Source organism: Pipistrellus kuhlii, unplaced genomic scaffold, assembly GCF_014108245.1.
Source record: "Pipistrellus kuhlii isolate mPipKuh1 unplaced genomic scaffold, mPipKuh1.p scaffold_m20_p_69, whole genome shotgun sequence".
Taxonomy (NCBI): Eukaryota; Metazoa; Chordata; class Mammalia; order Chiroptera; family Vespertilionidae; genus Pipistrellus; species Pipistrellus kuhlii.
Window position 1 is genome coordinate 162,626 of NW_023425572.1, and position 22,803 is coordinate 185,428.

General features: G+C 53.4%; 1 protein-coding gene across 1 annotated transcript in view; it reads left to right on the forward strand.

Moving 5' to 3' along the window:
- WWC3 (WWC family member 3) overlaps positions 1-22,803 on the forward strand; it is a 104,228-nt gene that overhangs the window by 25,494 nt on the left and 55,931 nt on the right. Inside the window, 2 exon segments of the mRNA XM_036420475.2 lie at positions 13,541-13,650; positions 18,521-18,724. Of these exon segments, the coding sequence (XP_036276368.2) occupies positions 13,541-13,650; positions 18,521-18,724 (314 nt within the window).

The window sequence follows — 22,803 nt, forward strand, 5'->3', positions numbered from 1 at the left end:
GGTCCGAGGGATGATTCCACAGGCTTCCCAGTGGGGGTTTGAAGGATGGGAGGAGCCAACTGGCGTGGCTCAGTAGCTGAGCGTCAACCTAGGAACCAAGAGGTCAAGGTTCCACTCCTGGTCAAGGGCACAGGCCTGAGTTGTGAGCTTCATCCCCAGTAGGGGGCGTGCAGGAGGCATCCGGTCCATGATTGTCTCTCATCATTGATGTTTCTCTCTCTCTCTCTCCCTCTCCCTTCCTCTCTGAAACCAATAACAACAACAATAATAATAAAGGTGAGAGGAGACTTCGGAGGGGCCCGGCATGAGTCCTTGCAGGGAGCCGTCTCTAACGCAGCACGCGCTGCCGGCCCAGCCTGAGGGGCTCGGCCCGGGCACGGGGGCCAGGCTGCCCGCTTGGCAGCTTGGAGGCCTGTGCATGTTGCAGTGTTAGTCCTGGAGAGGCTGGGTGTGCACATGAATGGATGCAGAAGTTCAGCCAGAGTGGAGGGGACGGAGGAGGAAGAAGTGGAGCCTGCACTCCTATGGTGATGCCCCTGGCCTGGGTCCCTGCACTGTCATTTTAAGTAGCTGGTGTCATGCAGTGTGCTCGCGGTGTTCCTCCAGGAGGGCAGCTTTGGCACCTTTCTAGCCCCGGACCTTGGAGCTCGCTGTTCAGCCTCTGTACGGGGCTGCCGGCTGTCGCTGCCCTCAGTCCTGGCCTGCGGATGGGTTCACAGTTCTCGTGGCTCCATCTTAAGTGAAATGACAGCCCCACACCAGTGCCTGCTCTTTGGGGGGCAGCTTCTGCACTCAGGACGTCCTGAGTCCAGCCTGGCCGCACCCGGGCTGCCTCACTCATTCATTTTTCCCCGCTCATTCATTTGTTCCCACACCGCCGGCCAGGCCCTGCTGGGGACGCTCCTTGGAGGGTCCCAGGGGGCTGGTATGGCAGATACCATTACGCCCCTAACGAGTTTGCCTCGGGCAGGCAGGCATCACTGCAGACACCCCCAGAAGGCCTGACTCAGCCTCCGGGATGGCCCTGGCTTCCTATTTTAAAAAAATATTTAAAAAAATATATTTTTAGTGATTTCAAAGAGGAAGGGAGAGGGAGATAGGAACATCCACGATGAGAGAGGATCATGGATCGGCTGCCTCCTGCATACCCCATACTAGGGACCGAGTCTGCAACCTGGACATGTGCCCTGACCGGGAATTGAACCCTCACCTCCTGGTTCTCAGGTAGATGCTCAGCCACTTGAGTCACCCCGGCTGGCCCTCGTGATGGCCCTGGGAAGGGAAACTGTTAAAGTCGTGAAGGACATAGGAATGGTTACAAAGTACCACTCGTGTTCCCGTGCCCCTTCGGGGCATGCACCTGCGGGACACCCATGATGCCATGCTGCACGAGGAGAAGCACGTGCCAGGATGGCTGCCCAGCGCTGCCCCTGCTGCCGCGGCCCTGCCCAGCGCTCCTGCCCCTGCCCCCGCCCCTCTCCCTGACATGCGCGTTCCCTGGGCCCACAGGATCTTTCTACAAAGCAGAGCCCAGACAGCGCCCTGCCTCCCGTGCCCTGCTTTCTGTCAGGACAGCCCATGCCTTTAGGGGGTGGGGGTAGGGGTGGGGGGCAGGCTTCCTTTCGCCTCGCCCACCCTCTTCACCTGTGCGGGCCAAGGCAGGTCCCCCATCCATCAGCGTCGCCCTCTGTCCCCGGGCAGGTCAGAAGTGGCTTTGGTGCTCCTCTGGGGGGGGGGGGGGTTTGAGACCCTGACCCCACCGCGGTGAAACCTGCCCCTCCCCCCGGAGCCGCGCTCCTCCTGGTGCCTCTTCCCCTGGGCGGGACCGGGAACAGGCACCCCGAAACTGGACTTGCCAGCCGGGCCGCATTTCGCACATAGATGAGGGCAGCGCCTGGGTGTATGCGGAGGCACATTTTTCTGGGGAGGAGATTGACGGCTTATCTCAGGTTTCCAGAGAGATCCAAGACCTGAAAGAACCGCTGTCCCTGCAGCTCTCCCCTCCTGGCACATGCTACGCCCCTGAGCGTGATGGATGACTGGTGTCTTAGATGTTCAGGCATTCTCCCGCGCCTTTGTTCGCAGCTTCAGCTGGCGATGTGCGCCGAGATGCATCTATGAAGAGTGGAATTCGCATGCCAGAAAGAAAACAGATTAAGTGACTGCTGAGAGTGGTTTTGGAGGGGCGGGGTGGGGTGGGGGGTTAATGAATGCCCAGAAGGGTGGGAGAGAAAACCTCTCACTCTTCCTCCGAGAAGCCGCCGGGGCGGGGGACTGTCTGCCAGTGGGTGCAGCGCCCAGGGGCGAGCTGGTCTCAGTGCTATTAGCAAAGGCGACACTGAGGTCACAGAGCCCAAGGACTGTGATGTGGCCGCTGCCGTGTGCCCCTCGCCTGCACAGATGGCCAGACCTGTCCTGGGCCCTCCTCCCGATGCCACTTCCAGAGAATGTGATTGCTGAGCTCCCTTCACTCCCCTGGCCAGACCCACTGTCCCCTCCCGTTTCAGTTGAACCTACTTTTTCCGCCAATTGTTACTGTGTTTCTTCCCCCCAAAATCCTTCCTCCAAACCTCCCTTTTAATTTTTAAATGTCCCTTCCTGTCCACAGACCACACTTGACTAATAATGGTTTGATTTTAGCAGACTGCTGAGACTCTCCCCTGGCATTCTGACCCCATGCGAAGAGAAGATGCTGGCCATTCACTCCCCACCTGTCCTCTCCTGGGAGTGGCGTTAGAACTTGGCCAGGACGCCGGGACCAGTTTGGCTCAATGGATAGAGCGCCGGCTTGGGGACTGAAGGGACCCGGGTTCGATTCCGGTCAAGGGCATGTACCTTGGTTGCGGGCATATCCCCAGGAGGGGGTGTGCAAGAGGCAACTGATCGATGACTCTCTCTCATCGATGTTTCTAACTCTCTATCTCTCTCCCTTCCTCTCTGTACAAAATCAATAAAATATATTAAAAACAAAATGAAGAAGAAGAAAAAAAAAAAAGAACTTGGCCAGGAGAACAGGGCTATAAAACACGATGAACAAGTGGAGAATGGCGCATATCTGCTTGTTCTTTTTTTTGGTTTGTTTTGTTAACTCACTGAGGATCTTTTTCTCTTGAGTTTTAGAGAGTGGAAGGGAGTGGGGGAGATGGAGAGAGAGGAACATCGATGCGAGAGAGACACATTGCTTGGCTGCCTTCTGCGCATTCCCCAACTGGGGCTCGGGATCAAGCCTGCAACCGAGGTACCTGCCCTTGACCAGAACCGAGCCCCGGACCCGTCAGCCCGCAGGCGGGTGCGCTGCACCACGCCAGCTGGGGCTCTGCATGTCCTCCGGCAGTCACGTAGCATCTTTATTTCTAGTGTTTTCCTCGGGGCAGTGGTTCCTGCCAGATTGGCTCTTGGAACCAACTGATTTCCTCCCCCAGCTCAGCAGGGATGTGGAGAGCCGCTGGGAGCCAGCAGGCTTCTTCCGAGTCCGCTGCCCACGCTGTGGCCGGGGCTCCCCCCTCAGGTGTGTGCCCTGAGCTGTTCCCTCCTCGGTAAAGCGGGGCATCTCTGAAGCTTGTGGTGCTGATGGAAGGAAACTCCTTGTTTGGCTGCGTGTGATGTGGGCTTGGCCCGGGGCTGGGCCCCACTTCAGTGCAGGGGGGCGGGGGACGGGGGCTGGGCACCTCCAGCCACAGGCGTATTCAGGAGCTCGTCCTTTCCAAGTGCTGCCGCCTCTTCCGGAAGGGGAGGCCATTCCGTGTCGCACAGCCCAGGGTGGCTTCACGACAGGGCGGCATGGAATTTGTGCATGGAAATGGCAGTTGCCGGTGGCAGTTCAGTGGGGGGGAGGGGTGGCAGCGAAGTGAGCACAGCACCACGGTTTCCCATTGTGTTCCTCTCCAGCTTCATCGCCCGGGAGCCCTGACATTGTCTCTTCCAGCTGTAAATAAAGACCTCACTGGGACCCTCAGTGTGCGTGTGTGTCCTTAGCACAGCTTAGTGATGTGTACGTCACAGACCACAAAACTCCCATTTTTGTACAGTTTGGCGAGTTTTAGTAAATGTACACTGAGTGGCCAGATTATTATGATCTCTGAACACATAGTAATCTGGCCACTCTGTGTGTGTGTGTGTGTGTGTGTGTGTGTGTGTGTGTGTTAGAGGCCCGGTGCGTGAATTCATGCATGGATGGGGTCCAGCCAGCCTGGCCACGGGGAGGGGACGTGGGCGGTTGGCCAGCCTGCCTGCTGGTCGAACTCCCGGTCGAAGGGACCATTTGCATATGAGCCTTTTATTCTATAGGACGGACACGGAGAGGCCAGGTGATTATGCGTTCAGAGATCATTATAAGCTGGCCACTCTGTGTATAATACAATATATAGCTGGTCGACTGTCACCATGATTTGGTTTTGGAACATTCCCCTCACCCATCATCCCCCCATGGCCCCTTTCCTGCCCCCTCACGGTCTCCCCAGTGACCACAGAGCTGCCTTCTGCCGAGTGTGCATTGGAGTGGGGCTTCTGTGGTTCCTCCTTGTGAAGGCAGCTTCCAGAGGCACACGCTCCTGGCAGCCGTCACCCCCACTCTCCCCTCGGGATGCAGTGCAGTGCTGGCTTTTTCCTGTGGCCGGCTTCCCGCAGCCAAGGCCCGGGGAGCAGGCCTCACCTGGTCCATCTGGAGGAGACTGGCCACCAGAGGCTGGTCTGCGCCTGGGGTGGGTAGCCATGGAACATGGGGAGGCCCAGAGCTGACTTGGGGGTGTTTTCAGGGCCCTGCAGCTGCGCAGGCTCTTCTCCATCAGCACCGTGCGTCCAGGATGCTGCTGCTGACTCCACAAGCCCGCGCTTCCTATCGCCTGGTAAACAGCCCCCGGCACCTGTTCCCCCGCCCCCAGGGAGGAAGCTGTGCATCCGTCATGCTGAGCCCCCTGTCTCAGGCCCAGCCCCCCCAGCCTCACACCTGCACATGTGCTCATCGCTTCTATTCTTCTTCTGCTTCTGCTGCTTCTTCTTCTTCTTCTTCTTCTTCTTCTTCTTCTTCTTCTTCTCATGTCAAAGAGGAAGGGAGAGAGAAACATCAATGATGAGAGAGAATCACTGATTGGCTGCCTCCTGTACACCCCCTACTGGGGATCAAGCCCGCAACCCAGGCATGTGCTCTTGACTGGAATCGAACCCAGGACTCTTCGGTCTGCAGGCCAGTGCTTTAGCCACAGAGCCAAACAGGCTATGGCCATGGTCGGCAAACTGCGGCTCGCGAGCCACATGCGGCTCTTTGGCCCCGTGAGTGTGGCTCTGCCACAAAAGACCACAGCCTGGGCGAGTCTATGTTGAAGAAGTGGCATTAAAGAAGTTTAAGTTTAAAAAATGTGGCTCTCCAAAGAAATTTCAGTCGTTGTACTGTTGATATTTGGCTCTGGTGACTAATGAGTTTGCCCACCATTGGGCTAGGGCATGAGCATTTATTTTTTTAAGACAGCGCCACCCCAAAACAGCCCCAGAGCTGCCGGAGACCTAGATTTGGGGGCAGGCTCCTCTGGCCATGGGTCAGGCCAAGGCTGCGGCTCACCTGTGTAGAGCGGAGCGCCTGCTGGGGTAGGTCAGAGCTGGCGGAGGTGCCGTTCTTGCCTGGAAGAAACGAACTCTAGGGGAGGTGCGACGTGGACAGATAACCACTTGTGTTTCTCCTAGTTCTCAGCAGAGAGAAACTGCTGGGGCGGCCAAAGGAAGGACAGCTTGTGCGGTTGGTGCGGTTCAGTGGTTAATTGTCGACCTATGAACCAGGAAGTCATGGTTCTGTTCCCAGTCAGGGCCCATGCCCGGGTTGCAGGCTCCATCCCCAGTGTGGGGCGTGCAGGAGGCAGCTGATCTGTGATTCTGTCTCATCAATGATGTTTCTATCTCTCTTCCTCTCTCTTCTCTGACATCAATTAAAAAATATATAAAGAAAGGGCAGTGTGCCCTAGCTGGTTTGGCTCAGTAGATAGAGGGTTGGCCTGCAGACCGAAGGGTCCCAAGTTCGATTCCAGTCAAGGGCACATGTCTGGGTTGCAGGCTTGATCCCCAGTAGGGGGTGTGCAGGAAGCAGCTGATCAATGATTCTCATTGATATTTCTATCTGTCCCTCTCCCTTCCTCTCTGAAATCAATAAAAATAATTTTAAAAAAAGAAAGGACAGCTTACTTCCCACTGGGGTGGGCTGGGCTGGGCAGGTGGAGTCTGGGCCCCATCTGGGAAGATGCCTAAGCATTTGAACAGGAATGGAGGGAGGGAAGCATGGGAAATGGCAAGAACAGTCTCGCTGGGCCACAGCGGTTTCCTTGCTGGGCATGCAGAGGGACTGAAGGGGGGCAGGCAGAGCAGACTTCCCGCGTGAGGTTTGATGGTCTTAGACACGTGGCTCTTTACTGGCAAGGTCCGCACTGGGGCCAGATAGTTCTTAAGTGGCCTCAGTCTCAGCTGGTGGATCTTGCTGTGATCCTTCATCGAGTCAGACAATTCTAGAACCAGCTGAGACCCTAGAGCTGCGCTGTCCGGCTCGGTGGACACAGCCATGTGGCCGCTTGAGCGCCTGAGTCGTGGTGAGCCCCGAATGAGATGGGCTCTCAGTGCCAAACGCCGGATTTCACAGATTGTGTACAGGGTGAGAATATCCTGTTTATGCTTTCTGCAATCATTACATGTGAAGCTGATAGCACTTTTAATAAGATGTATCATAAACTTAATGTCACCTGTCTCTTCAACGTGGCTACTAGAAGTTTTCGAAATAAGTTTGTGCCTCTCATTGTATCTCCCCTGGATAGCGCTGCCCTAGAAAGTTCTCTTGACCGCCTGGGCGGAAGCGTTCTGCTAGAGCTTACATGCGAACACCAATGAAGTGTTTTCAGGACTGTGTATTTGATGGCCTGGTGAGGAATTCCTTTTCTGTGATTTTTGTGACCGAGGGACCTGCTGGGTGACATTTTTTCCCAGTATGGTCACGTTGGGCATTGGTATTCCAACCTGTGAATTTGGGGGCACACAAATATTTAGCGCCCAGCAGCCAGCCTCTGCTGGCCGGGCTGACCGGCAGAGGTTAGAGAGATGGCAGGCAGGGTCCTGCAAAAAGCACCGGGGACAAGCCCGGAATGGGGTACATTACCTCTGTCCCACAGCCCATTGGCTAGAGCCGTGTCACGTGGCTCCACCCAGCCACCTAGGAAGCTGGGAGATGTGGTATTTCTGTGCTCCAGAGGAAAATGGAGAAAGGTTTGGGGGAAGCGTTAGCAAATGGTTGCTCCTCCGTTGCTTGGGGTAACCAACGCTAACCTACCTGAGGCAGCCTTTAACTGTTGGCTCAGCTGATCGGGCATGAGCACTTGACTGTGACCATTAAGCAATGTGTCTGCCGTGATCTGAAGGGGGTTTTGTGATCTGATGACTGTCCCCATTGAAATACCAGCAACGTTGACCTTGGAACTCAGGTAAGTTGACTGGGTGCAGACTCCGCCACCCACCTGCCTTCAGGTTAGCCGGCCGTTTCTCCCCGGGGGGAAGTGTGCCCCTCGGAGCATGCTGGCCCCGGCTTTGCCTGGGGAGGCTCGGGGACAGAGGCATCCCTGCCTTGTTCCTGGGAATGACGCTTAAGAACCCGGAGTAAGATGGACGTGGTCGCGGCGTGAAGGACAGTGGTAAGACAGTGATAAGACGTGGCACTTTTTGTGGTTTGCACCGAAGCCACGGAGCCCGGAGGTCTCCCACAGTGCGGTGGGGGACCACTCGGGGAAGGGATTCTCCGCACCCCGTCCTCCAGGGCCATTTGTCTCGTGGCTGCACTGCCATTCACGGACCTCCGTGCCTTCTCTTTCCTGAGATGTCTGTGAGGAGCCATTTGCTCCTCAGATTAGTCGAGGAATTTGTGAACTGTGAACTGTTGGCTTTCTGTTGGAGTCGATGAAAAGCTGAGAATGTAGATTTTATTTTATTTTATTATTATTCTCAAGAAGACCTAATCTTTTCACACGGAAATCATGAATGTAATTCAAGCACGATTCTAAGACTCTTATCACTAAAATTGGGTCCCTTGTGCTACGTTCATATACTGAAATGTCAGTTGCAATATTTAGATTGAGTTCTAAGTGTGATTACTCTGAGAACTCAAATTTAGGGTAACTAAATTCTTGAATTGGGACCCTATGACAATTGCCAAGTCCGTGCACATGTGTTATTCTGAATGAATATCTAGAGTTCACATGTAAATGTTGAACCCTAGCCGGTGTGGCTCAGTGGATGGAGCATAGGCCAGTGGACTGAGGGGTCCCGGGTTCGATTCCGGTCAAGGGCACGTACCTCGATTGCAGGCTTGATGCCAATCGATGTGTCTCTCCCACATCAGTGTTTCTCTCTGTCTCTCCCTCCCCCTCCCAGTCTCTCTAAAGATCAATGGAAAAATATTCTTGGGCGAGGATTAACAACAACAACAAAAATGTAAGTGTGATTATTTGAGTGACTTTTCAGGAAGGTGATGGTACATGGACTGGTCATTTAAACTTGTCAGAGAATAGAGGAATCTTACTAAAAGAGCTGCTCCACTTGGTGTTTTGGGGGTGGTCTGCTGCCCACCTCTCACTGTCTGCACTTCGGTAAAGCTGATGGCAGGCATTCAGGGGGTGGGGGCGCCCTGAGCCTGGCGGGAAGGAGGGCATGGATTCGGTCTGGCCTGCAGCCCCCAGCGACTGTCTGTAGTAGGCAGAATGCTGATCCTGGCCTCCCACCATGTCCGTGTCCTGATAGGACTGGAACTGGTAAACACGTTACCTTACATGGCCAAGGGGCTCTAAACATGTGACTAAAGGAGCTTGTAATGGGGAGATTATTCCGAATTATTTCGGTGGGCCCAGTGTAATCGCAGGAGCTTTGTAAGATACGGAACTAGAGTGTGCTTTGAAGTGTGGGAGCAGTGGGTACCCTGCTTATCAGTTCATTGCTTACATGTTTTCCCAACTCCCACACATTCTGCAAATGCTCTTCGAGCTACACTGTCCTCCTGCCGACTGGTTCCTTGAAAGTAAAGCGCGCTTGCGCCCTATGGACGTGTTCTGAGCCCTTGAACAAATGCGTGAAAGACGTCCCCAGAGCGTGACGAAAAAGACCACTCCTGTTTCACTGTGCGTATTGATGGCCACACACCTGGGCAGTGCAGTCCGTGGTTACTGTTAGCTCACTCATTCTTTAAAAAAAAAAAAAAAAAAAAAAAAAAAAATATATATATATATATATATATATATATATATATATATATATAAAATTGATTTTTTTTTTACAGAGAGGAAGGGAGAGGGATAAAGAGAAGCATTGATGGGAGAGAAACATCAATCAGCTGCCTCCTGCACACCTCCTGCTGGGGATGTGCCCACAACCAAGGTACATGCCCTTGACCAGAATCGAACCTGGGACCTTTCAGTCTGCAGGCCGATGCTCTATCCACTGAGCCACACCGGTCAGGGCAGCTCACTCATTCTTTACAGTCGAGCAGAAACTAGGAGCCTGCTCTGATAGATGGCTTGAGGTGTCTTCAATGAAGGATGATTTGCTGCACACAATGGAAGATTCCAACACGACAGAAAGTGCCGCTGACAAAGAGTTCACGGACCTGGAGGAACACACAAATGGAGGAAACCAGTGTGTGAAAGTGCTCGCAGTGTGACAGCAGCTGGGGACAGAGCAGGAAGCAGGGGAGAAAAGAGGCGAAAGTTGGAACCCGGGGCTTCTGGTCTACAGGAGACTTCACCTCCTCTCCCTGGCACGTCTCTGTCCAGCTCCTTTACATTAAATGGAGGATATAGAGAAGGGAGCTTTGCATCCGGGACCCCGTAGATTACCTCTGGGAATCTTTTGAGAGAAGCAATTATAAATACAGATTACCAGCTTTATACACAGAGCTGTTCCTTTACTCGTGGTTTTACAAATTGATGTAATTTGCATATGCCATAAAACCCACCATTGAAAGCATACCGTTTGTTTTTGGTACGCTCACAAAGTTGTGCTACCATCACAGAACTTTCTTATCACCCCCAAAGAAAGCCCATACCCACCTGCACCCCCCCTGCCCTCTGTGCCCCCCGCAACCGCTGGCTTCCTCTCTGGATGCGCACAGTTCAGACATTCCTCCGGGATGGAGCACACAGCACGTGGCTGCTCTAAGTCACACCGCGGCTTCCAGGCCCGCCCGCATTCTCCTGGTCAGCACTCGATTCTCTTCATGGCTAAGCAATAGCCGCTGCATGACAGGCCACGTCTTGTGCCCACTCAGCAGCTGATGCCCTGCCAGTGGCTGCTTCCACCTGCAGCTGCGGTGAGTCATGCTGGGACGGACATGCTTTTGTGTGGACGTGTTTCCGTTTCTCTCTCTCTTTTAAAAATACATTTCATTGATTTTTTACAGAGAGGAAGGGAGAGGGATGGAGAGTTAGAAACATTGATCAGCTGCCTTCTGAACACCCTCCACTGGGGATGTGCTGGCAACCAAGGTCCACGCCCTTGACTGGAATCGAACCTGGGACCCTTCAGTCCAAGGCCGACGCTCTATCCACTGAGCTACACCGGTTTCAGCTCTCTTGGGTAGACACTGGGCATGGCACCGCGGGGCCGTATGGGAACTCTGTGTGTGCCTTTTAGGACATTGCCGAGCTGACTGGCACAGCTGCTCTCATGAGCATGCATCCCGGTGGGGATGAGAAAGGAGCGTGGCTGACAGGACGGTGCTTAGCTAAATTGTTAGCCCTGCAGCGGACTGTGTGCGAACAGAAGTTGTTTCTCCTCCTACACTGACTCCTAGTCTTACCCGGCTGGCGGGTCCACTGCCCAGGTGGCTCACTCCTGCGGCTGTCGGTGCTGGCTGTTGGCAGGAGGCCTCGGCCCTTCTCCACGTGCACCCCTGGCATGCTGCTGGGGCGTCCGCACAGCCCGGGGCTGGTTCCCCCAGAGCCAGCGATCCAGGAGGACCAGTGGCATCAGGTGTGTCTTATGATGTCACCCCGGAGGCCACACCCTGTCCCTTCCACACTGGCCTGCTGGTGGCACAAGTCAGCTCTGATCAGTGAGGGCGGGGGCCACCAGGACACGGGCACCAGGAGGCACAGGGCATGCGGAGCACCTTAGCGGCTGACTGCCTGGGCGCTGCTGCGGGCACTGCCCAGTGCAGTGGCTGCGCCCCTGGAGCGGCTTTGTGCTCCTCCTTGCTGTCGGCCGCCCCCTGCGTTCCAGCTCACACTCTGTCCAGAGAGCCAGGTACCCCTGCACTGTCTACGCCGCCGTCAGCAGAGTAAACGGCCGCAGTGTGGGCCCTGAGGACTGATGAGACCAGCAGCGGGACTTGGTCGGTTTCTGTGGGCGCACAGGCGACGGCTCGCTCTGAGGAGCTGATTCTGTGGGTGCTCATGCCAGCTCCGTGCTTGGCTTAGGGGGGAGTGGAATCAGCGGTGTGGGTTGGATAGCAGCCAGAGTAAGTCACCAAAGTGGTGGAGGGATCAGTTTGTTGATTTTTGGAGCAAGGAGTATAGAAGTGTTATTATAATTACCCACATTGGTTACTGGACAGAAAATGGAAAAATATGAGCTTACAATAGTTTTATAACAATTCTGAACTATAAAGCGAGTGAGCTGGGCTCAGCAGTGCTGTGAGGTCAGGTCTCACACCTGTTTGCTGATTGGGGAGATCCTAAATGTAAATGTGAGATCCTGAGTGAGATCCTATATGTAAATGTGAGATGCTGAGTGAGATCCTGTATGTAAATGAGAGATCCTGAGTGAGATCCTATATGTAAATGTGAGATCCTGAGTGAGATCCTATATGTAAATGTGAGATCCTATATGTAAATGTGAGATCCTGAGTGAGATTCCGTATGTAAATGAGAGATCCCGAGTGAGATCCTATATGTAAATGTGAGATCCTGAGTGAGATCCTATATGTAAATGTGAGATCCTGAGTGAGATCCTATATGTAAATGTGAGATCCTATATGTAAATGAGAGATCCTGAGTGAGATCCTATATGTAAATGTGAGATCCTATATGTAAATGTGAGATCCTGAGTGAGATCCTATATGTAAATGTGAGATCCTATATGTAAATGTGAGATCCTATATGTAAACGTGCTTAGATGCGCCTGCGCTTGGGCATCTCCTCTGGGCTTACGTGTGAATCTAGCATAGCAGAGATGTGCTCAGAACTCAGTGTATCTTAAAGTAGCCTTGTTTGGGGGCGGTCTGGTCCTGTTCAGGACTTGAATCACACTGAGACCCCTGCTGTTACCTGCTCCACTTGGAACCAGCCATAGACACACCATCGCCGCCCCACGAGGGAGGCGTGCCGTGGACGCTGTGTTGTGGGAGGGACCCGCATGCAATGCTCTTGAGTGCCTCGTCTTTGGGAGGATGTCCGTGGCACATTGTAACTTCCGTATATTTGTCTTGATGTAGACTCCAGTTTCTTAAAACCACGCGTTCAGAAAGCCATTCCGATCGGGGCCATGCTGCTGGTGTTCAGCAGTTTCTAAATGTTCCTGGGAGAGACGAAGCCTCGTCGTCGAACCAGTTTGGGGGAATAACATGTTCAAAACTCGCCGTGGCCTTGTGGGCTTTGGCCGTCTTTCCCGGGGCAGGGACGTGAGCAGAGCGTGTGGGAGGACTCGGTAGGGAGATTTAGGTTATCGGCTTCCCATGCGTGCCAGGCGGCGTGCATTATACAGACTGCGAGCAGATAGCTGCCCGACTCAGACAATTATAGGCGTGGCCGCTTTCTACAAGAGCCGTCTTGTCAATCAGTGTGATCGCGGCGTGTGGGACGGGGAGGGGGTTCTCCTTATAAAAAGCCCATCTGGAAACCCTTCCTCCATCTCTCTGTGTCAAACGTGGTTTGTAATCAGCCTCCCTTCAAGGAGAGAGGTCTGCGGACAATGTGCTTTTGTTGCTTTCCTCAAGAAAACCAAAGGCGACTTTGCTACCCTGATTCCCACCGCATCGGGCGCCCGGGCAGTGTTCAGTGGGCATCTCCTCCGATGGTTACGATGCCCGCTTAGACTTTGGCATTTGGTCAGTAGTTAATGTTTAACTCCTTAGCTTAGGACCGCGGGTCCTAGGAGGAGTCCATTTGGGTAGATGGAAGCTGAAATGGATGGACAGAGGGGGGAGGGGGGAGGCAGCTCGCAGGGAAGGAGAACAAAGCGGAGCCGCCGACCTGCTGTGGACGAGCCGCATTCTGCTGTCATCACCTCATTAAGCACGCTGCTTGGGAGAAGAGGCTGGTCTTACCTGTTCTGTAACTTTCAATATCTGTTTCCCTGCTACTTAGAGTTGCACTTTGAGATAATAATGCTTTTAACCATGAGTGTACTGATGTTGTCAACGATTATTGCTTAGGCGAAGCGGTGATTTCATTTTCCAACCCAAAGTTGGGGCAGAACCGGTCAATTAGAGAATACATAATTACGCATTAAAACCTGATTCTGGAGTTGATTCGGCAAACGCACGCGGACTTGGCCTGCTTCTGAAGTTTGCTTTTCTGCTTTTGTCTTGCAGGATAACAAAGCCCCTGACCTTTGCCGATTGTGTCGGGGACGAGCTTCCCTTAGGATGGGAGACGGTGTATGACAAACAAATCGGGATTTATTACATGGACCACATAAACAGTAAGTAGAGCGCCACGTTGGAGGCGTTATGTGTGAAGGAGTTTCCATGGTGACCGCGAGGACGCTAACCCCTTTTTTAGAGCAAAACGATCTTTACTGTCCGGTGCAGCATTCAGCTGGGTCTGAGACATGGAAGCTGAAGTTTTCATTTATCGAATTCTTAAAAAAGTGAAGCAGTTACGTAGCTACGTGCCCGTATGCTGCTCGGGACTGCGTGCGTACGTTAATGGAGGGTTTAATTTCTAACATAAGGCATACATTTCCCAGGCCGTGTGGAACTAGAATATCTCTCACAACGAGAAGGTTGGTTATTGCCAAGTGAAGCTTACAGCTTACATGTTATTAGTACAATTAACTGCCCACCTGGTTACCTTAACTTCCTTTTGGCTTATATGTTTAATTTGAATACACCAACCCTTTTTGGTCTCTGTGTCAAGATTCTGCTAAAATGGTGGGCCTTGACCACATCAGCCTTCTTAAATTTTTATTTTATTGATTTTTTACAGAGAGGAAGGGAGAGGGATAGAGAGTTAGGAACATTGATGAGAGAGAAACATGGACCAGCTGCCTCCTGCACACCCCCCACTGGGGATGTGCCCGCAACCCAGGTACATGCCCTTGACCGGAATTGAACCTGGGACCCTTCAGTCCACAGGCCGATGCTCTATCCACTGAGCAACACTGGCCAGGGCCATATCAGCCTTTTTTATAGAACTGTCCAGAGCAGTGGTTCTCACCGGGGCTGATTTTGCCTCCCAGGGACACTTGGTCATTGTCTGGTAATACTGGATTGTCACGTATAACACAGGTGGGCAGAGGCCAGCGCACTGCTATCCCTCCTGCAGGGCACAGAACGGCCCCAAGAGAATGAGCCGACCCCAAATGTCATGGGCCCCATTTCATTCTAGACCTGCTCCACCCTCTCTGCCTCTCCCTCACCTTCCTCCATGGGGAGTCACTGGGGACCCAGGTCCCTCTTAGGGCCTCACTTTCTCATTCTGGTGTTTCTGTCATGGTCATTTTTTACTGCCGGGGGACATGGCTTCCCCACGCGTGTTTCTGTCCTCTGGTTTGTTAACTGCGGGGCAGGCTGGGAGCGCCCGAGGGTGCAACATGCCGTCACAGGAGACTGAAGCGCCATCCTCCCTCTGGTCCCCTGGTGCCGCCTGTCCCCGTAGTGTGATCGCCCGAGGTGGTGCCTTCAGGATCGATTCCTTGCCCACTCACCTCCCGATGGCAAACCTGATTGGCAGCCATGTCGTTCAGAGAGTGGTCCCCACCAGATATTGCATCTGAAGGTCAACTGTAATTGGAAAATAAGAAACAAAACCCAGATGCAGTTTAGATACACAGCGCTGGCGGAGGGTAGCAGTGCTGTCAGTCCGCTCGGGCTCAGATGGCTAAATAGGAAAGAAACAAGCTCACTTAGCACCTCAAACACTCAGAGTACTCCTGTGCTTGCTGTTTATTCAGAGTGTGCATAGAGATAGTCTAACCCAGTGGTCGGCAAACTGCGGCTTGCGAGCCACATGTGGCTCTTTGGCCCCTTGAGTGCGGCTCTTCCATAAAATACCACGTGTGGGCACACACGTACAGAGCAATTGAAACTGCATGGCCCACGCACAGAAGTCAGTTTTCGGCTCTCAAAAGAAATTTCAATCCTCATACTGCTGATATTTGGCTCTGTTGACTAATGAGTTTGCCGACCGCTGGTCTAACCTGAGAATTACTAGTTTACTCAATCCCTTCAACTACAATGGAAGAAAATGAGTTCTAGAGGTTACATCAATCTGAAATGCACATTTTCAATAAACAGTTTTTTTAAATCGTTATTTTCTCTTTCCCTTTTATGTTTGCCCTAATTCTATTTATTGAAATTTAATTTTATGTTCAGATAGTAAAAAGCTTGAACTAAAAAAAAAAAAGAAAGAAATCTGACGGGCCAGGCTTCCGTGTCAGTCCCGGGCAGTGGAGTCTGAGACGCGGCGCTCTAGTGTGGCTCTCACCCAGAGATCGGGCACCCGGGCACCCGGGCACCCGGGAGAGGCGCGGCCCGGCCTCCAGGCAGGTATCTGGGTGGCAAGAGGGCTTCTAGGCGGATCCATCACCTTGGCTGACCCGGTACCTCGAGTCTGTGTGTGTTTGGGGTGTCTGAGCTTGCTTTTCCAGGTGCTGCTGGGAGCTCCCACAGGGGAGGGCCCCTCCCACAGGTGAAGGCAGCTCCCACAGGGGAGGGCCGTTCCCACAGGGGAGAGCCACGCCCACAGGGGAGGGCCACGCCCACAGGGGAGGGCCACGCCCCCAGGTGAGGGCTGTTCCCACAAGGGAGGGCCACTCCCCCAGGGGAGGGCAGTTCCCACAGGGGAAGGCCACGCCCAGGGGCCAGGCTGCTTGGCCAGGGCTCTGTGCTCTGGGCCTGCGCACAGCAGGCCTCACCCGCAGGCCCTGGCCTCCCGGGCCGGCGGTATGACTGAACAGCATAGGCATCTGCCTTACACAATCCTTCTGGAAAGCCTGCCTGCCTGCCACTGGGGCCGGGACCTGTTCTGGCTCGCCTCCTGTAAACTCAGCCTGCTCATTCCTCCTGCCTGGCCGGCGGCTGGCCTGCTGCTGAGTCACAGCAGGTGTCAGCGCGCGTCTCTGTGCAGCCACTCTTCAGGCCCCGGGGACGGGAAAGTGAGGCCCAGTCTCCACCCGCAGGGACGCCACGGACACTCTAGCCTTTAGGACTTTCTGTTTGCCTCCTTGAGCGCAGCTGGGATGAGCCAGCACCTGGGGCACGCTCAGCAGCCAGCACCCCCTCTTCCCTTTGGGACCTTCAGAGAACCCCCCCACGCCCAGGAACAAGAAGGATTATTGTTGTTGTAATAATTTGTACCTAAGGGCCAGACCACACTCAGAACACTTGCTTCTGAGAAACCAACTCTTCCTTTGAAATGTATTTATTTTTCTTGATTTCAGAGAGGAAGGGAGAAGGAGAGAGAGAAACATCAGTGATGAGAGAGAAACATCGATTGGCTGCCTCCTGCATGCCCCGCACTGGGGATGGAGCCTGCAACCCGGGCCTGTGCTCTTGACTGGGAATCGAACCGTGACCTCCTGGTTCATAGGTCCACGCTCAATCACTGAGCCACGCCGGCTGGGATTCTGCGTATTTCTTTAGGATTTGGGTGGAGGATTTGATCAGCCTTTCTCTCCTATGAACACTCTCCTGTTTTCTTTTGCCTGTGAGCAGCCTGCATGTGTGTATCAATATGCCAGCCTTGTAACAGAGCCGCCGTAGTCTGGGAACTGGGAATGTGGACACCGTTACCCACTTCTTACTTACAATGACTCTCCTCCACTAGGAGAGTCATTGCATGAAGAGAGCTAGCTTTTCCTGAGTCTGGGTGTCTTGTCCATTTGCTCAGTCTGCCCGCTCAGTCTCAGGATCTGACGCCGGGACCGTGGCCCTCTGCCCTCGGAGCAGACCAGCCCTCCTGTTCCCCATTCAACAATCGGGTTTCAGACCGATGGAGGGGCCTGAGAATGTGCAGATGGCTGACGCTGCGTGCCTTCCTTCTGGGGGCCTGTGCTTTACGTGGGAAACAAAAACATAGAGAAACAATTATGTGCTCAGTGTGGGAGCCGCAGTCCCAGCCACTGCATAGGGACGTATGTGCTCTGAGAGGCAGGGAAGGCTTCAGAAAAAGGTGTCTCTGCAAAGGGACTTGGAAGGCAACAGGGTTTCCTGGTGGGCAGAGCAGGGGCGGCACGATCAAATGCAAAGGTGTCATGGTTTGGTTGGGTTTCCATTTGGGGAACAAAAGGGCGCTTCCTGAGAATGGGCTCTGCTTCGGGCGAAGGACTCAGAGTTCCTTAGGCGCCGTCCTGGCGGAGAAGCAAAGATGGGCGCTTGCAGGGAGAGAAGGCAGATGGGAAGTGGGGACTGGTGGGCGGGAGGAGACAACACGTCCATGGGGAATGCAGGGCTGCGCTGTCTGGTGCGGGAGGGAGAGGGGGAGGGGAGAGCCAGGGGAGGGCAGCAGAGCCGAGGCACCATAGTGGAGGTTGGTGAGCGGAGGACCGGAAGTCTGTGAGCTTGACCGTCATGAGTTCATTTGACTCATCTCTGCCAACATTTCACCACAGTGTGAAACTGGTCTGGGATTGTCTCCCCTGTCCCATGAGCAGCTTCACGCCTGTGTAGTTTTCTCCTCGTTTTAACTGTGCATATAAACATAGAAGGTGTGCGCCCACCAGGTGGCTCACTGATTGAGCATGGACTCATGAACTAGGAAGTCAGGGTTCGATTCCGATCAGAGCACAGGCCCGGGTTGCAGGCACATCCCCGGTAGGGGGCATGCAGGAGGCAGCTGATCCATGATTCTCTCTCCTTGATGTTTCTATCTCTTCCTCTCTGAAATAAATTAAAAATATATATTAAAAAATAAAAATAGAAGATGTTCCACACTGTAGGAAGGTTTGTTATGTAGACTTCATAGCATGCGTCCTTGTCATTCATTTTCTTTCTTTTCTTAAATATATATTTTTGATTTCAGAGAGAGTAAGGGAGAGGGAGAGAGAGATTGAAACATCAATGATGAGAGAGAATTATTGATTAGCTGCCTCCTGCACGCCCCCTACTGGGGATTGAGCCCCCAACCCGGGCATGTGCTCTTGACTGGAATCGAACCCAGGACCCTTCAGTCCACAGACTGACGCTCTATCCACTGAGCCACACCCGATAGGGCCTGGCCATTCATTTTCGAGCTCACTAGTGCCATAGCCGCCCGACCGTTGGCCAGCCTAGAGGTGTGACTTTGGAGACCCTGGCATGCTTTGTGTGGTGTCTGTGGATTCCACTCGCGTCTTCTGCTTCTCATTTCAGAGCTCACCCAGATGGAGGACCCCAGAGAGCAGTGGCGGCGCGAGCAGGAGCGGATGTTGAAAGAATACTTAGTGGTAGCCCAGGAGGCTCTCAATGCCAAGAAGGAAATCTACCAGATCAAGCAGCAGCGGTTCGAGCTGGCACAGGAGGAGTTCCAGCATCTGCACAAAATGTGTGAGGACGACAGCCGCTCCTACGCCAGCTGTGAGTCCCCTGCCGCGTCCGCTTAGCACACGTGACTCTCAGAGCCATTTCTCCTGGGTCGTCTGCACACGCCAGCCCTCACTGGGCCAGGCAGCTTCAGAGTTTCCACTCGTGTCTGTAGGTCACAGTGTGCTGCCCCCGAATCAGAGGGCCACCCGCTAGCCCAGTGGTCGGCAAACTCATGAGTCCACAGAGCCAAATATCAACAGCACAACGATTGACATTTCTTTGGAGAGCCACATTTTATTTATTTATTTATTTATTTATTTATTTTATTTTATTGATTTTGTACAGAGAGGAAGGGAGAGAGATAGAGAGTTAGAAACATCGATGAGAGAGAGTCATCGATCAGCTGCCTCTTGCACACCCCCTACTGGGGATATGCCCGCAACCAAGGTACATGCCCTTGACCGGAATCGAACCCGGGACCTTTCAGTCCCCAAGCTGACGCTCTATCCATTGAGCCAAACCGGTCCCGGCTGGAGAGCCACATTTTTTAAACTTAAACTTCTTCTAATGCCACTGCTTCAAAATAGACTCGCCCAGGCCGTGGTATTCTATGAAAGAGCCACATTCAAGGGGCCAAAGAGCCGCAGTTTGCCGACCACTGTGCTAGCCTCTCCTGTAGCAAACACCAAGTGCCTCACTGGTGCCCAGGCACTGCATACAGTGGCGCCAACAGGAAAGGCCCTGCCTGCATGGCGCTTACGTTCAGGCAGAGAAGAGGGGGATAAGCCAATCGCAGGCGGTGACACGAAGCAGCCTCGTGTTTGGGGCGTGGGAAAGGCCTCCGCGGAGACCGATGCATTAGCTGTGTCGCTGAGCCTCGGGGAAGCCACCCAGGGTTCTGCTGCTCCCAGATGGAAAGATCGGGAACCTTCCCACGTGTCCAGTACCTGTCTCTGTGGAGGCTCCTTCCTCGGAGCTGCCACCTTGCCAGCCGCCACAGGCGCACGGCCCTGCTGGCCTGGGTGCCAGCGAGCCTGGGGAGAACGTCAGCATTGGTAGCAGCAGCTTTTGCCGTCTGGAAGCCGGAGTCTAGCTGACTCGTGGAAAGACCTACTGGTGACATGCCGGCCATAGCGCAGGCATTTGGCTGTGGGGGCCCAGTGCTGAGCATTAGGACCCAGTCTAAAACTTTTATCTAGAACAGAGCTAGGGCTGAGGGCCTGGGTCTTTCTCCCCGTGGCTGCAGTGGATGGTATGTAAACCGCAGGAGAGAGAGGTGGGGCTCCCCCCCACCCCCCTCCCTTCCCGGAACAGGATTTAATGTGGTCTCTGACACGCGCCTTGCGAGAATGCGGGGCCTCCGGTCTAATGGCATGTTGTTGCCAGGCTGTTTTCTCTCATTCTTCAGATATTCACATGTCCTAGATGTCTTTTTTTTTTTTTTTTTTTTTTTTTTTTTTTTTTTTTAACTGCCCATCAGAATGCAGTGAGTCACCTTCATGCCAGCTCTCAGAGGCTGGGCTCTTTGTAAATCGCTGTCGGTTTTTCTTTTCTTGTCATGTCTTTCTCGGATTTGGGTATCAGGATAACACTGTCCTCCCAGAATGAATGGGGAAGCGTTCCCTCGGCCTCGCTCTCAGAAAGATCTTGTGTGGGGCTGGCATTAGTGCCTCCTGAGCCATGTGATGGAATTCACCAGAAAAGCCGCCGGGGCCCGGCATTCTTTGTGAGAATACTGTGAGCACAAAAGCAGTACCTTTGCGGGGTCCGGGTCTGTTCAGATTTTCTGCTTCTTCCTGAAGCAATTCCAGTGTTTGTGTGCTTCAAGGAACATGTCTATTTATCTCAGCTGCCCGTCAGTAAGCGCTGCTCGGAAGGGTCAGAGAGGAAATACGTTCGTCTCCGTGGGCCGCGTGGTCTCAGTGGCCACTGCTCAGCCTGTTGTCCCCCTGCGGGAGCAGCCGAGACCACGTGTGTGGCTGGTTCTGAGAAAAGCTTAAAAAACAGGTAAAGAGCTGGAATCAGCCCCCAGGGAATTAGTCAAGTTTGTCAAGTTTTCGCAAAGCTCCCTTATAATTCTTCTAATTCCTGCGGGCCCCGAGGTGGGGTCCTCTCTCGTTCATTCCTGATATTTATCATTCGTGCCTGCTTTTTTCTCTCAGTCAGTGTAGCTATGCTTTTATCAGCTCTATTTATCTTTGCGATGAACTGGCTTTTGGGTTGCCTCCCGCCTCCCCCCATTTCTTGTCTATTTTCCTTTTTTTTTTTTTTTTTTTTTTGCTTTCTTTTCTTTCTCATTTTCTTCCTGCTACTTAGATTGGCTTTAATTTATTCTTCCTTTTTCTAGCTTCCTAAAGTGAAAACGTAGATCACTGATTTCAGACCTTTCTGATTTTCTCACACGGCCTCTGAGGGCAGAGATTCCCCTCTAAGTATCACTTTAACTGCAGTCCTCACAGTCTGGCGTTTGCCTTTTCGGCCAGTTCAGGATATTTCCTCATTTCCTTTGACCCCCGGGTTCTGTGACAGTCAGTTGCTGGGGCTTTTGAAAATGTCACGGTGTTGATTTCTAAATTAATTCCCTTGAGGTCAGAGATGGCACTATGTAAGATTTCAGTTTTTTGAGATCTTGTAAGATGACTTTGATGGCCCCCCTTGAACTGATTCTATAGGATGGGCAGCCATCACCTCGGTGCCTCGAAGTCACATGTGGTGGAAGTGCTGGCTTTTCATGTTTCTGAGAACACTGAGTTAGAGATTCTCAACCTTTCAGAACGTTGCTTGGTAGAAGCTAGATTGATCCGTATAAAATGGTCATTTCTGTCGCTTCAAGAGGGCTGAATATTGGTCATTTCATATGATTCAACCCAATAATTTCCTCCAGTAGCACCTCACCTGTCCCATGGTCCTTGTGTTAGGTCTCCAAAGAGGCTCTCCAGGCAGTGTTTCCCAGAATGCTGGGAGAGAAGGAGTAGCAGGACAAGTTAGAGGGAAGTTCTGGCCAGTGATTGGAAGGACCACTTGCCCGGGGAAGACGGTGTGTCTTACCTGGGGGCTCCTATTCCAGTGCAGCCAGCGAGCTTGGGGCTCAGGACTGGAGCCCTTGCAAGTGCAAATGGAGGAGGACCTATCGCAGCTTGCAGATTGCACACCCAGCGCAGGGAGCGAGGGAGGAGCCCGCCCAGCCTCGTGGGTACCGACAGGATTAGGGCCTGTGGAGCGGGGACATCCCCCAGCAGCCAGTTTTCATCCATCCATCCATCCATCCATCCATTCATTTATAGAGAGTTAGAAACATCAATGAGAGAGAAACATCGATCAGCTGCCTCCTGCACACCCCCTCGTGGGGATGTGCCCGCAACCAAGGTACATGCCCTTGACCGGAATCGAACCCGGGACCCTTCAGTCTGCAGGCCGACGCTCTATCCACTGAGCCAAACTGGTCAGGCAGCAGCCAGTTTTCGATTTCCAGGCTGTGCACTCCCTTCTCACGGGGGACAATGGGGAGTTGCACTGGGTTCCCTCCTCCCCGTGCCCCAGGGGATTTGATGGATGCCCAGGAGAGAAGCAGCTCCGATGATGCTGACTTCGAAGTGGCATCTGGAGAAACCGTCAGCAGAGGAAACAGATGACCGTGGTGTTGACTTGAAATTCTCACATGCCCCTCAGACTCCGTTTCCCGACAACCTCCTCTAACGATGTCACCTAGAGAGGCTGGGCCCACGTCGGGAGCTGCTGGGAGGAGCTGTAGCACCCAGGGCTGCAGTCGGCGCTCAGGCCTCCCAGCCCAGCTCGCGCTCAGAGCTAGTCATTTAGAGCGGGGAGGGCGCCCTGCTCTGTCCTAGGATCAGAATGACACTTGGGCTCATTTCCCACGATTCCTTCATTGTTGGTAACTTGAAGCTCAGAGAAGCAATATTTAGCGAACCAGAGTGTTCTGGGCATGGCTGTGATAGCCACACTGGGAAGCACGCAGTGCTACCTCCGTGGGACTCACGAGGAACTGAGTGTTGGAGAGGCTGAGCTACTTTTTCACGGTACATGCCCAGTCAATGGTGGACCTGGATTTGAACCCAGGCCTGACTGTGCATGTAGCCTCAGTGCTCTGGACTCTTTCCTAGACACGGCAG